Raw genomic sequence first — 17,037 nt, 5'->3', positions numbered from 1 at the left:
ATGATGCCACGAAAAAAAAAAATCTGACACATGATGAAAGGCACAGTAAGACAAGAAGATGAGGCGTCAAAGGCATTTAATTTCTTGATTTGCTAATTTATACTTAGCATCTGGTTACATCATGCTGGAGTTGTAAATCTGCCAGAGCCTTTGTATTCATTTAAAGTGGGGATTTCCTCTAAATTTCTTTGAAAAGTTTCCGTAGATGAAACGAACCAACTGAAAAACAAGCAATCAAGCAACCCGTACCTCAAGCCCACCCATCCTTCCCCTCGCAGGAAAAAAAGTAAGTGTATGGGGAGGAAAAGGAGACGCAGCCGCCTGCAGGGTGGGTATTTCCCGTTCAGCACGGGCTTTCTGAAAGAACCAGCGTGAGACCCGCCGCATATTTGCCTTCTGAGGTTGCCCGCGGTCTGTAACGTCGTCTCAGATGCTCGCTCCTCGGCTTACAAAGCCGAGCGGCACCAGTCCCACATGAGCGGACGGGCTGGTCCGTCCAGGCTGCTGGAGGATCCAGAGTGTTTGCTTCGAATTAGCATTACAAGAATTTCGCAAGGCAACGCGTGGGCTGGTTGCAGCACGCACGGCCCCGGGCACCCAGGGACGAACGCCAGAGCGGAGCGCCCCGCACGCACCGCGGGGCCCGGCACCGCCTCTTGAACCCCGCCCGCCGGCCCCGGCCAATCGCTGCCCGCGGCGTGCGCGGCTGGGTGGCCGCTGGGTGGCCGCTGTCCTGCTCGGGGATCGGTCTCTGCCGCTGCGCTCTTTACCCGTGGTCGGTTGAGGAGTTTCGCGCAGCGGAAGGTAGGTGAGGCGGCGCCAGGTCTGGCCAGTGGCCCTCGCCTTCGCCGGCAGGAAGGAGGGGGCCGCCCGCCGCCAGGGAGGTGGGCGCGAAGGGGCGGCCCCCTCAGCCGAAGCTGGGCGCCGAGGGCCGCGGGCGCGGCGGGACACCCGCGCGTCAGCCTGGCCCTGCCCCGCCCATCCTCCCCCCCTCAGCCTCCTCCTGCGGGCCGGCGGAAGCGGGGACAGGCTGTCGCGGAACTGCCCGCGTTTCCTGCTGTGCCGGCCTCACCTGTCCTCTTCTCTGCTCCAGGGCACGATGGGGTTCATCTTCTCTAAGTACATGAACGACAGCCTGAAATCTCAGCAGGACTTTATGCTCATGAACTCGCGGCTTCAGGTAACGCACAGGCGACCACGTGGAGGAAGGTCACCCGCGGCCAGCTACCTCCACAGAAATAGGCTTGTGGCTTCACCCGCAGAGGTTTGCTCTCCTCTCAGGGTTGAAGGAGCTTCGTTCACGCACTCTACCCATTGCAGTGTGGTCCATCTAAGACAGCAAGTTCGGATGTGTGAGGCCCCTATTCCCTAGACCTAACCACTCCTCGGAAAGTCTGTGTTTACAAGTTGTAGAAAAGCTATCCCTATGGTAGCCAGAGCTCAGAAAAATAATTTTGGAAACTTCCCATGGGCAATTGTCTGTAGCCCAGCTGAGCTATGCCAGTGTTAAGCAGCAGGTACATGCTAAGTGTATTGGTGACAGCAAGGTTACTAAAATGTAGATACTATTCTCTTAAAGTACTGAATGTGTTTTATCTCTTTCACTGTACGCAGTCTTTCAAGCAACTCTAGGTTCAGTTACACAGCTGCTGTCACTCCACACCGCTAGGACGGCACTACACAGCTGCTCCTTCAGAAACCTCAGACTGCATGGGGACATTTTTCATTCCCTGTCAATAAAATAGATAAAAAGAAGTAAAACTGGTTGGACTAAAGTTCAGAAAGACGTTTGGAACAGAACTAATTATAGCTGTCTGATTTATTGTTAAGTACCTTGCACTCTGTAACTGATACATGTAGTGAATGCCAGACTGCAATCTGGGTAGGGTGTAGCTGGAGTTTGTCCCTTTAGTTTCGCGTTTAATTTTGAATGCTTCAAGTTGGTGGTGGATGAACTCCCAGTTTATCCAGTTGCCAGTAGATGGCATATTCTAGTTTTCAAAGCAGTACACAGGCAGTGGGGTTTTGTAGGGTCACGGGTAAATTGGATTCTGAAGGAGACCCTGTGAACATGATTAGGAAGGAGAAAGATAGCATAAGGAGAGATGATAAAATACTGAACGGCTCCTAACTGTTTAAAGAAAATCAACGTTTTGCAAAGTTTCTAAACGTAATTTTCTGTCTCTGCTGGGTTACGTGTTTCTGAGATGAAACCACAAGTTTAATGTACTAAAAATTTACTTTTTCCCCTTTAAAGAGGGGCTCCTCCTACGCCCAAAATTTTTTGAATTCTAAATGAGAGGACTGTTTTCAGTCTGAAAGAATGACAGTGAAATGAAAGTGTTTCTCTGTTGTGCAGATGAAAGACAGAGTTCAGGAAACAGCTAGAATTCAGGCTAGAATTTGTGGGATGCTGTAGGTTTGAATAGAAGAGTCTTTGGCCTCTTGACCCCAGATGGCTAAGAACTCTACCTAAATCCACAGGCTAACATAAAAAATAAACTTCTTTGAAGTCAGTTACCACAAAGCCTTTTAAAGCTTGCATACAATTTTTTTGGCAGGTTGTTCTTTAGTAACTCTTTCTGCATTGTAGTTCTTTTTGACAGTAGTAGTAGTAGTCAGCAGAGTAGATTTGTTCCTAATACTGCAAATGCCTGATGACATTTGACTGGTACTGCACTTGCAGACATATCAGCCATGTTAGAAAATCCACATCTGCTACAAATGCAGAGTTGGCAGTTAACACAGGTGTGAAAGATGCAGTAGATGCAAGTGGATAACTAAATTTTGTCATAAGGGAATGAAAGAGAATAGCCCTTCTCTGGTTAGGGAGAGTGTAGGGGAGAGAAGGCTGCTGGTTGTGTTTCCCATGCATGAGTAAACCCGTGATGTATCTAGAGTCTAGTGTTAGACAAACTACTTTCAGGCTAGCTGTGGAAGATAGTATAGCCTGATTTGTTTGCTTTTAGACAAAATTGGTTACTAAAAATACCTGGGGAAGTTAGGTTGTATTAGGACCAGAACAAAATAGCTTAATACAGAGCAGTAGAAACTCTTGTGCTGAAATAGTGGATCCTATCAATTCCCCATTCTTCTCTGAAAACCAACATACTTGTCAAGAAGACAGAAGTTTCCACTTAATGTGATGTATTTGCTTTGAGAGATTAAAACATGCTGATTTGCTTTAAACATGAAATTATCCTGGAACAGCATGGCATTGAAACCTCTTAGAGCCTTTCAGAGCTTCTGAATGTACTTTGGAGTGCCCCATCATTAAAATGTTGAGGGAATAGGGTGCTCTTGTTATTCCAAACCTATTGGATGAAGAAGACATCAAAACTGTTTCCTCTAAAATGCCCTGTCTTCTAGCAGTGACGGTGTGACACTGCTCAGAAATGGATCAGAGAATCACAAAATGTTAGGGGCTGGAAGACACCATTCAAGATCATCCAGTCCAATCCCCCTTCCAGAGCAGGATCACCTGTACCAGATCACACAGGAACACATCCAGGCAGGTTTTGAATATCTCCAGAGAGAACTGTTAAGTCCTTGGGTTGAACTGTTAAAAAACACAGCAGATGTTGGTGACACAATCTGTGAAGGCTTCTCCTGCTTCTTGTAGATGAGGAGGCATCATTTTGTTACTAAAAATTGTTTGAAATGGGATTTTTTTAACAGCTTTTTTTTTGCTATTGGATCCCATGACAATTTTTTGGTGGTAGGTTTCTTGGTTTGGTGGCGGGTTTTTTGTTTCCTTTTGGGAAAAGAAAAAGTCTTAAGTGTGCTCTCCTCTAACTGGATAGAAGATGCAAAGCTGTTCATTCACTTACTTTCTCAAAGTTTGTAGCTTGGAAGGAGACTATTGTAAAAATAGGAAGGTAAGTAACATGACAGAACTTGATAAAGACCCCTCCCAAAGCCCAAGCTTTGTTGCATGCTGAAACTGAGTCAGTTTTAGCCACTGTGATACAGCTGGGGACTGAGTGGCTGGAAAGCGGCCAGGAGGAACGGGACCTGGGGGTACTGGTAGATAGTAGGTTGAACATGAGCCAGCAGTGTGGTCAAGAGAGCCAATGGCATCCTGGCCTGCATCAGGAACAGTGTGGCCAGTAGGACAAGAGAGGTTATTCTTCCCCTGTACTCAGCACTGGTCAGGCCACACCTTGAGTCCAGTTCTGGGCCCCTCAATTCAAGAGAGATGTTGAGGTGCTGGAACACGTCCAGAGAAGGGCAACAAAGCTGGTGAGGGGCCTGGAACACAAACCCTATGAGGAGAGGCTGAGGGAGCTGGGATTGTTGAGCCTGGAGAAGAGGAGGCTCAGGGGTGACCTCATTGCTGTCTACAACTACTTGAGGGGACACCGTAGCCAGGAGTGGCCTCTTTTGCCAGGCAACCAGCAATAGAACAAGGGGACACAGTCTCAAGTTGTGCCAGGGGTAGGTCTAGGCTGGATGTTAGGAGGAAGTTGTTGCCAGAGAGAGTGATTGGCATTGGAATGGGCTGCCCAGGGAGGTGGTGGAGGCACCGTCCCTGGAGGTGTTCAAGAAAAGACTGGATGAGGCACTTAGTGCCATGGTGTAGTTGACTGGCTAGGGCTGGGTGCTAGGTTGGAGTGGATGATCTTGGAGGTCCCTTCCAACCTGGTTGATTCTATGCTGGGCACCCAAGCCAACTTGACTACTTCAGGATAAGAGAATATTAAAAGGTGCTTTAAAGTTTGTGCATATTTTTCCTTTATACACTTCCTGAGGCTGTTCTGAAAAGAAGGGATTGTGGCCTTGTAAATTTTATCTTGGTGCTTCTTGGAAGAATAATAAAAACTCAGCTCTCAGTTTTCCTTGATTTTGAAGGACTTACCAGTTGTTTGTATTGTCTTGGTATGGCTTCAGAATTAAATACCAGTCTTTACCAAGTTTATGGTAGAAGTTTGTTGAGTCTTCATTTTTATCATAAGCCTGCTCCTTAAAGAGTAACATACAAAATTCCTTCCAAACACTTTGTGTATCAGATCTGCAGCTCAGTCCTAACTTATAGCTTTACTAAGTGCTTTCAGTGTGGCTGAATGGTTAATGGAATTTTCCATGTCTCACAGCATGTACAGCAGATTACTCATTTCCATGAGCTATGTGGGTGCTCTTAATGCAAGTGAAATCAGAAACTTCATTCATTTCTTTTGGGATAGTGCTGTGTTCAGTACTTTCTCTTCTGGGTAGACTTTTATTCCTTTTTTCTGTTTCTTTCAAAACCTCAAATGTATGCCTTAAAAATCCCATTTCAGGATCTTTTTTCTAAGAAAGACAACTTGGAAAAATACAGACATTTCAAACTGGGAACTTGAGAATATGGCAGTACTTGTAGCTGATTGTTCATTCATTCCTCATCATGGATTAAAACACTTTCAATGTGACTTTATTTCTAGACATTGACATTCCTTGACTGGCAGGCTTGTCTCTTCATAGGAAATTGCCTTGCTCTGTAGCTTGCTGAAGACTTTATTTGCCATGAGATGGGCTTAAGTATGATATGTGCACAAGTACATTGTCCTCAAATTAAAAAAATACTAAAACTACCTCATGTGCTCTCTCTGTATAGTGTTACTTAAAGCTAAGTCTTGGTAGAAGATCATGCCACAGTACAGATTAAAATGTTGAATTAATTTCCTAAGGAGTTCAATTCTAGGACTGCATAGAGCAAAGTTTGCTAAATTAACTTCATACTGCAGAAGGATATTTCTGCCTGATATGTAAAAGATATTGTAAGTGCAGCTGAAAGACTTACTGTGGGGTGTAGGTGTAAAGCCTGAAGTCTTCTGTGACATTGCTACCAGGCTTTCTCTTGCATATAGAGGAATCAAAGCTATTTCCTCTGTTTTGAATGAAACCCCACCAGCTCAGTATTATGGTGTTCCCTCCTCCTCCCCTCCCCAGTTTTAAATTTGACTGTGTGCCCTGCTCTTACAGAAATAACACAGCTTTTGGCTATAAACAGTTGATTTTCCTCACTTTCTTTGGAAATTCTACCCATGGGAAAGCAAGTCCATTCCGAGGTTTCTTATATACAGTCATAGAATCATAGAATCAACCAGGTTGGAAGAGACCTCCAAGATCATCCAGTCCAACCTAGCACCCAGCCCTATCCAATCAACTAGACCATGGCACTAAGTGCCTCATCCAGTCTTTTCTTGAACACCTCCAGGGTCGGTGCCTCCACCACCTCCCTGGGCAGCCCATTCCAATGGCAAATCACTCTCTCTGGAAAGAACTTCTTCCTAATATCCAGCCTATACCTACCCTGGCACAACTTGAGACTGTGTCCCCTTGTTCTGTTGCTGGTTACCTGGGAGAAGAGGCCATCCCTCACCTAGCTACAATGCCCCTTCAGGTAGTTGTAGACAGTAATAAGATCACCCCTGAACCTCCTCTTCTCCAGGCTAAACAACCCCAGCTCCCTCAACCTCTCCTCATAGGATTTGTGCTCCAGGCCCCTCACCAGCTTTGTTGCCCTTCTCTGGACATGTTCCAGCACCTCAACATCTCTCTTGAATTGAGGGGCCCAGAACTGGACACAGGACTCAAGGTGTGGCCTGACCAGTGCTGAGTACAGGGGAAGAATAACCTCCCTTGTCCTACTGGCCACACTGTTCCTGATGCAGGCCAGGATGCCATTGGCTCTCTTGGCCACCTGGGCACACTGCTGGCTCATCTTCAGCTTACTATCTATCAGTACCCCCAGGTCCCTTTCCTCCTGGCTGCTCTCCAGCCACTCAGTCCCCAGCCTGTAGTGCTGCTTGGGGTTGTTGTGGCCAAAGTGCAGAACCCTGCACTTGGCCTTGTTCAATCTCATCCCATTGGCCTCTGCCCACCCATCCAGCCTGTCCAGGTCCCTCTGCAGGGCTCTCCTACCTTCCAACAGATCAACACCTGCTCCTAGCTTGGTGTCATCTGCAAACTTACTGATGCTGGACTCAATCCCCTCGTCCAGGTCATCAATAAAGATATTGAACAGGACTGGGCCCAGCACTGATCCTTGGGGAACACCACTAGTGACAGCTGCCAACTGGATGTGGCACCAGTCTGTAAGTGCTCAGTGAATTACAGGAACAGTTACCCTCCAGAGGGGGAGACTGCGGTTTTGGTTTTCAAAAGGCTTTAGGGGTTATTTTTCCAGTCATATGAGAGGCAAATGACGTGAAGATAACTTGATTTGTGTGTGAATTATACTGTATAGCAAACAGTTGTTTTTAGTCTATTAAATGTCTGGGTTGGCTTTTTTTTTTTTTAAGGAGAGCCCTTGTAGCATTTGAAATCCTTATTTTCACCAGTATCTCCATGTGTAAGATGTTTTCTTACTTAGGGAGATGCAAGTTTGCACTGTAACTTCACAACAAAGAATGAGTGACACCTTCAGTCATTTATGACTAGCCTTTTTGCTCTTGCTTATATTAGTTTGTAATATTGTTAATTATGAGATGTAAATAACTCATTTCTAGTTTTATTATACCACTGGGTTTTTTTTTAAACACTAGATGACCAAAATGAGGAGGCAGTATCTGACAGATTTATTTGTGATATCTTTATATGTACCAATCATACCTAAGGGATTAAGCTATTGGAGGTTTTCACCTAGATGCTGTTGTGGGAAAACTCTTTTCTAAAAAAAAAAGGGGGGGGAGAAAGAAACACTGATTTATTTATTTTTATTTTTTTAATCAGAGAGTAGAAGAGAAAATTCTGTTGTATAGGGGACTGCCTTGTTAAGTGTGTGATGGCAGGATAGCTCAAAGACCAAGAGTTGTGTAGCTGGACTTTAAGCCAAGTGGAAAAGATTAATTCCCAGTTTTATTGATTTGCTAAATGTGATACTGGTCAGATTCTAGACAATTAACTTCTTTCTCCAGTAACTTTGGAGCATGAAGACTTATCTAAACAATCACAGAGCATTTTTACTACTTTTTTTTTTTTTTAATATATATAAGACGATGAAAACAAACAAAACAAAATAACAAAGCCCAAACAAAACACAAACCACCAAAATAACCAAACCAGAACTCCCCAACAGCCCCCAAAAAGCACAACAACAAAACTGTTTTCTCCAGATGAATCAATAAATTACATTCCTCTGAGCTAAGAAATTGTAGCTGGTACAGGAGCACAACAGCAGCATCTTGCTGTGGCAGCAGATGTTAAGTAAAAAAGTCTAGAATATATCTGGGCTTGCAGAAGCAACTCCTAAAAGCTTCTGCAAAATGGAGAAAGGAGGCCTGTCAGTGCACAAGTAGACACATATGCTCAGAAACAAGTAATAAGACTAGCTATTTCTGGTCAAGAAACTGCAACACCATGGGAATAACATCTGTGGTAGGACAGCTCATGCAACTGGAAATCTGCAGTGGACAGATAAAAGCTCTTCAGGAAGGACAGGTGTGGAAGCAAAGGAGAAGAGCTGCCCATGATGTGAAGGAGTAGCTTGTGGTTTAAAATTGGAGGGGTCACAAAACATGACACTGGTAGGAGTGCTGATCCAGGTGGCAAATTGCATGAAGCCTTTAAGTAACTGAAGAAAGCCTGTGGATTACTGCCACTGGTTCTCATGAGGCTTTAACATCTGCTGGGATGTCCATAACGCAGGACATGAGCTAAAAAAATTAGCACATTTCTGGAAAGTGTGAGGGATAACTGATACAGGTGGGCACTGGATTGGCCCTTCAGGACTCATTCACATCTGCATTTGTTGCTCACAAACAGGAAATATAATATCAAAGGCAGTCCTGGTTTTGGTGATGAGATCAGGGTCCAGAGGGGATCGAGGAAGACAGCACAGTTCAGGCCTTGGACACTGGGAGAGCAAATTAGGTCTTATTCAGAAAACTACAAGGTGAGATGCCAAAGAAGGCAATTCAAAAGCATAAAGGACCTCTAGGAACACTGACATTATAAAGGACAACCTCCAGTGTCCTTCACAACACAAACAGCCCTGGCAACAATACAGACTGGGTGACAATAAGTGGGGAGTAACACTGTAGAGATGGAGGGGATGCTGGAAGACAACCACCAGAGCATAAGCTGGCAGCGTGCTCTGGTCGCAAAGAGACTCAGAAGGACCAACCACAAGGGTTTTACAAGTGGTACTGCAGCCAGTAGGCTGAGGAAAATGACTGTTGCTCTATGTTCAGTGCTTTAAGTGTAATTACTGCAACCAGTTTCTGCCGCATCCTTTTTCCCCTGTAGTGAGAAAAAAGTAGATGAAAAGGAGCAAGTTTATCAGTGACCATCAAGATAGTCAAAGGCTGAAGCACTGCTAGAGAGGAAGCCAAGTGTGCTGACTTAGTTGGGAGAGGGATGCCTTCTCAGGTGCAGGATCCAACAGCAATCCCCCAGTAAATTTTGAGGTTATCAAAAAAGCAGAACCAGGATGTTCACATTTATGCATCACAGGAGGATTAGAGATAGTGAACATGTAGTGAAAGAGGTTGAGAGGGACCAGTTGAGACTGGAGGTAAGGAGAAACCTTTTTCTCCACAAGGACAATCCAGCAGTGGAGCAAAGGCCCAGTTAAGCTGTGTAACCTCCATCCTTGCAGGTTTTCAAGACCTGACTGGGTAAAGCCCTTAGCAGTTCCGTCTGATCTTACTCTGAGCAGGAAGTGCTGAGGCCCCATACAACCTCAGTTATTCTGTGATTCTCTGACCATCGGGAAGCAGGCATAGACTGTGGCCTGCTGTACTTTCTAGATCCCATGAAGCAGAATATCCTCACAGCGGCTTCTTCCCAGACTGAGATTGTGATGAGCTATTGCTTGATGTCTGCACTGCTGTTGAGCTCTACATGCACAGCTTCAGTCCTTTCAAACAGGTTGTGACTTGGGCTAATTCTTAACTGAGCTGACAATCACACACTTTAGGTATGTGTGATACTGATACTGAAGTAACCTCACAGGATTCAGATTTAAAGCCTCACTGTGCCTGCATGTCAGACTCAAAACCTAAGCAAAAATGTAGTCATCTATACAATTATTTTTCAAGTAAATTATTCCTACAATCTCCTGAAATCTTTGCAATATGTAATGCTGTATCCACAGACAAGTTTCCCCAGTGGCACCTAATAGTATGTATCTTGAAGTAGCACATACATGAATTGGTCAAAGTCGTCAATTCTAGTAAAAAGTTGTGACCATTATTAAGCAGAACTTGCTACAGAAGTCTTGCTTTAAGATCACAGCAGGTTGGCTTTGCCAAACTTTCAGGGGCACATCAGGCTGATAAGAGTGGAAAGCTAGAGGATTTGAATTCTTGAAAATTTTAAGGTTTAGGAGAAAGTAATACAAGAATAGCTGAAAATCACTGAGAGTTCTGGAAAGCAAATAGACTAGTTGGTGTTTAGGGTACATTATTGCTGTTTCTGTGGGTAACAGAATATTTTGTTTTGTTTTGTTTTGCTTTGGGATAGCAGTTCAGAGTTTGTTCAGTTGGGGTTTGTTTGCTTGTTTGGTCTCAGCAAGAGAATTCCTTATCAGACGGAAAGATAATCTTCTTTGTGGGAAAGCATAATTGCATTCAGGAGTCAGAGATAATCCTCCAAATTAATCTTTGACAGGAGACATGTAACCTTTGAGAAAATAAACAGGCTAGGAAAACAATATACTGACAAATCCTGTATTTACCCATAATAAAAATGTTTGGTTATGACCTCCTGTCTGCAATGTGAATCTCTGGATAGTCTCACTCCCCTTTTCCTGCCATCCCTATTCTCTTCCTATTTTATTATGTCAAACAGTAAAGTGCATTCTTCTCCCCAGGTAATATTGGATAGCCAGGAAGCAGCTACAGTTCTGTTTTCATAGCAGTTAGTCTTTGGGAGTTTATAGACTTGCTCTCTGTGTGGGCATGGGAAAGGTTTCATGCTCCGTGGTGAAAAAAGTGGTAATATCAAGTCAAGCTGTAAAAGTATGGCTCTGATTTTTCTGTTTTGACAATGCAGTGAAATGGTGTTGTCATTTCTGAGAATCCATGCTAGCCTTTCCTTTTAAAATTCTTTCCCTCTTTTGAGGTTCCCAACATCATAGGGGTTCATTTTGAGCAATGGGAAGATTACAGTATCCTCTTATGAAAAAGACAGGACTGTGCTGCTGAAGTTCCTCTGCATTTTTTTTTACCTAATTGGATACATTTCTCTGCCTTCTCTTTGTTTCTTGGTTTGTTTTTTTTAAATCGTGTTTGTTTTTTCCTGCTTTAACAGCTCATTTTGAAAGTTTGGCGTTTATTCAACACAATAGGAGGGGAAAAAGCCCCTAGAGACATTTTTTCCCCAGTTAGTAAACACTGTTATATGTAATAGCTGGGCAGATAGTGTAAGACATTGCTAGGGAAACTCATCCTTCAGTGCAATAGCAATGCATAGTCTGACTTTTCTAAAGATGAAAATGAGTATAATAGTTCCATGAGTGAACTACTCTGTTGGACATGCCAAAACCATGTTTGACTCCTGCAGATTCTGAACCTGTTGAAATAACTTGGTTAATTCATCAAAATCATAAATCACAAGAGATCTGGTTTTGCAAATTACTCTGAAGTGTGCTTTCATCCATTCATCAGCTCTTGCCTGTGTGGAAAGATGTATGCTTTTTAGACTATGCATATGAGCTATGGCACAGACATTCAGGATTAACCTTGAAGTGAAACTACAGTTGAGTGTATTCCCTATCTGCAAATGGCTCTAATGCTCTCAGTCTCATGAGAATATGCTTTGGAGCATTATTTCATCATAACACTTAATATGTAAAAAATTAATTTCATTGGACTTTAATTTGGTGTTATAAAAAAGGTATGACAAAAAATAATTGGAAAAATAGAAATACACTTGGTGAAAACATAGGTAAATGCAATTTGATACCACTTTTTTCTTTCCTCTATGCTGTCAGCCCTTGGTTAGAGGCAAAACATACCATGATTGTGTTACTTTACTGATGGGGTTGTGTTACCCTAAGAGGTTTGCACTGAATGGCAATAAATGAAAAGAATGAGGCAGTTTTCTCTTCAGGGTCAACAACTTGTCTTTAAATCTCAAATGAATGTATAGAAGATCCCTGTAGCAGGCTTCATAATAGATCATGTCTTATGACTGAATTGGATTTTTTTCTGAATTAAAGTAATAGTAATAGTGAAAACATAAATGTTGGATCTATTATAAGTGATAGAAGAGGACCAGAATGTAACAATTTATGCCCAGACACCCATCAGTTTTTTCAAAATCTGGCTGTAGCTCATTGAAATTTTTTTTGTGTAAGATTTTAGATCAGAGGATTGGTTTAGTATTTTGATTGTCTTGGTGAAATGCCTGAAAAAATAAGCAATGGTATCATAGGTAATAGAGTAAGTATGAGCCTAGAGCATTATATCCAAGAAGGAAAAGATAAATAGGTTAACCAAATATAAGTGATTATAGGATAGATGTAGATATATCTGGGGTATATAGATTTCAGGAGCTAAAAAAATACCTAGCTTTTATATACTTGTGCATAAATAATTTATATATACTAATAGATAAGCTGAGTCCACAGAACAGGTTGTTGTAAAAAGCAAATACAATTGTGGATGCGTTAACCAGGGGATAAATTGATTCAATTTGTACTGGTGATGACTGTGATGATGAAAAGATGTGGATACTTCTTTTAATGAGCAGACAAACTTTGAAATGTTCAGAGAAAGGTAGTGAAAATAATAAAGTATTACAACCTGTGAAGAAAGGAAGACAAAAATCCTGTTTGTAAGACGCTATAAACACATGTGCTACGAATTTTGTGTTGGTGTCTTTTGTTTAATCCACTCATTTTTCTCATGTATCTCTCTAGAGATACTGAGTCTTTTCCATTGTAAAAGCAAGCAAGGAAGAATTTGGATAAATCTTAGGATATTTTGAGTACTTAAGTGCCATTATATGAGTTACTAAGAAAGGCAGTAGAATCTGTCGTTGATGGTCTTGACTGGGACAAATAAATGTCTTACTTCATCTTCTCGCAGGCTAACTTTAAAGGACCTCTGAATAAGCTTTCTAACGTTATCATTTTAACTATCCAAACACAGAAGCTTGAAGCTCGTGAACAGAATAGAGGTCCATTTAACCAAGGGCTGGTTAATACATAACTCCTTCTCCTGGATTTATTTTACACTTAGTATGATCTCATCCTTAGCAACATCTCTTTTCTAACCTTGCAATTTATAACCAGCTCATGCATATCAGTAAATGTGATGATTTGGTTCTTTGCAAATACTTGAAGTACCCTTTCTCCAGGATTTAACACTCATTTCTGTGAGAATGGTATTGTATCCTGTAACCAGTGAGATTTTTATCTAGCATAAGCTATAAAATGTTCTAACTTTGATTACACAGCTGTTTACAACTGTTAGGTTTGGGTTTGTTTTTGTGTTGGTTTTACCTCAATGCCGATTTGAAAACGTACACAGTGGTTGCAAGGTGTGCATATGCCCACGAAAAGAAAAAAAAGTTAGACTTTTCAACAGGAACTTTAAGCTTGCTTACTGGAAAGTATCTGATAACCAAGTTATCCTCCTAATATAATAATGCTGAAGGGGCATTGTAGCCAGGTGGGGGGTGGCCTCTTCTCCCAGGCAACCAGCAATAGAACAAGGGAACACAGTCTCAAGTTGTGCCAGGGTAGGAATAGGCTGGATGTTAGGAAGAAGTTCTTCACAGAGAGAGTGATTTGCCATTGGAATGGGCTGCCCAGGGAGGTGGTGGAGGCACCGTCCCTGGGGGTCTTCAAGAAAAGCCTGGATGAGGCACTTAGTGCCATGGTCTAGTTGATTGGATAGGGCTGGGTGCTAGGTTGGACTGGATGATCTTGGAGGTCTCTTCCAACCTGGTTGATTCTATGATTCTAATGATGTGTGAGGCTCTTCCTTTTTAAGAAACAGAAGTTACAGTGGTAACATATGATACAGTGAGACAGCTGAAGCACTTAAAACATTTGTTCAAGGAAAAAATGAGATTACTCTTTTAGCATAGATAAAGTACAGGTACAAATACAGCTAGTATTTGTACCTGCATAGTTAATAAGAGAAATATTTTTTTATACAAATATGTACACCTTTCTTGAGCTGTCTTGGTGAGATTTTGATTGAATAATGCATTCTGCTGTTCTTACTATGCATTGATCGTAACACAGTATCACAGTATCACCAAGGTTGGAAGAGACCTCAGAGATCATCAAGTCCAACCCTTTACCACAGAGCCCAAGGCTAGACCATGGCACCAAGTGCCACGTCCAATCCTGCCTTGAACAGCCCCAGGGACGGCGACTCCACCACCTCCCCGGGCAGCCCATTCCAGTATCCAATGACTCTCTCAGTGAAGAACTTTCTCCTCACCTCGAACCTAAATCTCCCCTGGCGCAGCCTGAGGCTGTGTTCTCTTGTTCTGGTGCTGGCCACCTGAGAGAAGAGAGCAACCTCCTTCTGGCCACAACCTCCCCTCAGGTAGTTGTAGACAGCAATAAGGTCACCCCTGAGCCCCCTCCCCTCCAGGCCAAACATTCCTTGCTGAACCTCCTTTACTACTGCCCATACTGAGAATTTAGTGAAGAAAGGGTGAGGAAGACCTGACTCATTAGGCAACTTATCAGGCACTTAGATGTCCTCTGCCCTCCTCTCTGTCAAATAGTTTTAAACTGGGAAAGAATTTGTATCTGTGGTGAAATTTTATATTTTGTGTGCTACTACAGGATAGGTCAGTAGGAGTTTTGTGAGAAAGCAGACACTGGGCCTCCTCAGTTGTAGCAATTCAACTGCGGAAACAAGCAAACAAACAACACCCCAGCAAAACACACACACACACAAAAAGGAAACAAACAAACAGAGAAGAGAACAAAACTTTTGGAAAGGAAAATATTAGTGTCTGCTCAATATGTAGTAGACTAAGAGTGCTCCATCTTAGACAGGTAAGACAAATTGACCTAACAAGCCTATCATTTTGTTCTTAGTAGGGCCACGCATCTTTTATACGTTCCTAGGATGCCTTTTGAGTAATGAGCTAAAAGTAGGAGTGGAAGACAGTATAAGAAAGTATGTGTAAGGACAGGGGAAGATGCTGTCTATTTTGCTTGAAGATGAAGTATATTTGCAGATGTTGTTGTGAGATTCTGTTGTGGGTTTTGTGTGGTTTTTTTTTCTGGATAAATTCATTGAGGCCATTACTCAGTCAGGATACTGTTGGTGAGTTACTGGCTGATCACAGGTGAGGTGGCTGCTGAAACATAACAATTGTATTTTTGCTTTTGTCGGGAAGAATCGCCAGCGTTAAAATGCCAGTGAGCTGCTGAATGATAAAGCTTCTCGTGCAGTATCGCTGCCATCAATCAAAAGAAAGAGAACTGATACCTGCTTCTGCATAGGCTGATTTCTGTAGAGTCCTCCTTGTGCCTAGTAAAACACTGTGTGATGACATTCTTTCCATCTGCAGATTTAACAACTTATCTTTGTCAGTAAATGATTAGCCACTTCTGTGATGATACCTGGAAAATTGAAATTTCCAAATGTCTTAGACACCAAGTAATTTTTCTGCAGAGTTTTGTAAGATCCTAACCTTTTCACAGTATCACCAAGGTTGGAAGAGACCTCATAGATCATCAAGTCCAACCCTTTACCACAGAGCTCAAGGCTAGACCATGGCACCAAGTGCCACGTCCAATCCTGCCTTGAACAGCCCCAGGGACGGCGACTCCACCACCTCCCCGGGCAGCCCATTCCAGTGTCCAGTGACTCTCTCAGTGAAGAACTTTCTCCTCGCCTCAAGCCTAAATCTCCCCTGGCGCAGCCTGAGGCTGTGTCCTCTCGTTCTGGTGCTGGCCACCTGAGAGAAGAAAGCAACCTCCCCCTGGCCACAACCACCCCTCAGGTAGTTGTAGACAGCAATAAGGTCACCCCTGAGCCTCCTCTTCTCCAGGCTAAACAATCCCAGCTCCCTCAGCCTCTCCTCGTAGGGCTGTGCTCAAGGCCTCTCACCAGCCTCGTCACCCTTCTCTGGACATGCTCAAGCATCTCAATGTCCTTCCTAAACTCTCGTCCTCTCTAGAGTCTTGACTGAGAATTAGTCAAAAGCTTTTTTTTTTTTTAAGTTCTGTTAAAGTAGAACTGTAGCAGAAACAATTGCTCCTTCTTTTTCCCCTGTGAAGGAAAGTGTAAGCAAGCTTTTCCTTTCCTGACTACTGCCATTGTTTTTCCTTTGGGATGGGAAACAGCAAGATTTGTTCTCTATTGACAAGATACTAGTAAGGTCTATGACATTTATAATGCATTTGTCTTGAAGCATTGGAAAAATTGGTTTGCCCCTTAGGTGATCTGGGCTTAATTCAGGAAATAAATGCTCTCTGCTAACAATTCTATATCCTTATTAGTTTGTGCGCATCAAATGGAACAGAACAAGATGAATGCTACCTGTACTGAGGAAGATTAGAACAATCTATCTCACAGGAAAAGAAAACCAGTTAGGTTGGTCTTAGCTGGGAGATTGTATTCTCTGCCTGATCACTGTAAAAAAATTAATCAGTGGCATACAAAGAGCAGATTTTAATATCACTTTCACGCATGCAAACACTACCAGCAAAGAAGCAAACCAGACTGATTGTTCAACAAGTAATGAGATAAATGTTAATTAAATCTGTTTAGTGGAATTGGTTCTGCTGGTCTTTTTGCTGGGAAATATTTGAGAGTAGTGCATACCATTGTGAATGCAGCTTGTTTGGGTGTAACTTTCATCTTGCCTGGAGGTGCACCTATACCCTTAAATGTGCAAGCTTCATTTTGGGGCGGAGGGGGGGGAGGGGGGCAGGATTTAAGTCACCAAAGAAGAAATGCCTTCTGGTGCTGCCTCCTTGAACTCTCTGGATTTCTGTAGTTCCTTACTCGGTAGAACAAGCCTAACGTGGTTCTTTTGTTTGTTTGGTTGGTTTTTTTACTATTAAATAATATTTATTGATTGCTAACTTGAAAAAGGGAAGGGAGGGGAAGGGATGGAACAGGAGCC

At 42.9% G+C, this 17,037-nt stretch overlaps 1 protein-coding gene across 1 annotated transcript in view; it reads left to right on the top strand.

Annotated features, from left to right (window-relative positions):
* The first annotated feature begins 744 nt into the window (after positions 1-744).
* Positions 745-17,037, top strand: part of PLGRKT (plasminogen receptor with a C-terminal lysine) — a 45,677-nt gene continuing 29,384 nt past the window's right edge. The window contains exons 1-2 of the mRNA XM_064140163.1: positions 745-804; positions 1,094-1,180. Of these exons, the coding sequence (XP_063996233.1) occupies positions 1,100-1,180 (81 nt within the window). The 5' untranslated portion in view covers positions 745-804; positions 1,094-1,099. The remainder of the gene's footprint in view (positions 805-1,093; positions 1,181-17,037) is intronic.

This window comes from Pogoniulus pusillus, chromosome Z (genome assembly GCF_015220805.1).
Source record: "Pogoniulus pusillus isolate bPogPus1 chromosome Z, bPogPus1.pri, whole genome shotgun sequence".
In the NCBI taxonomy this organism is placed as follows: domain Eukaryota; kingdom Metazoa; phylum Chordata; class Aves; order Piciformes; family Lybiidae; genus Pogoniulus; species Pogoniulus pusillus.
This window is presented reverse-complemented; position numbering and strand designations above follow the sequence as displayed.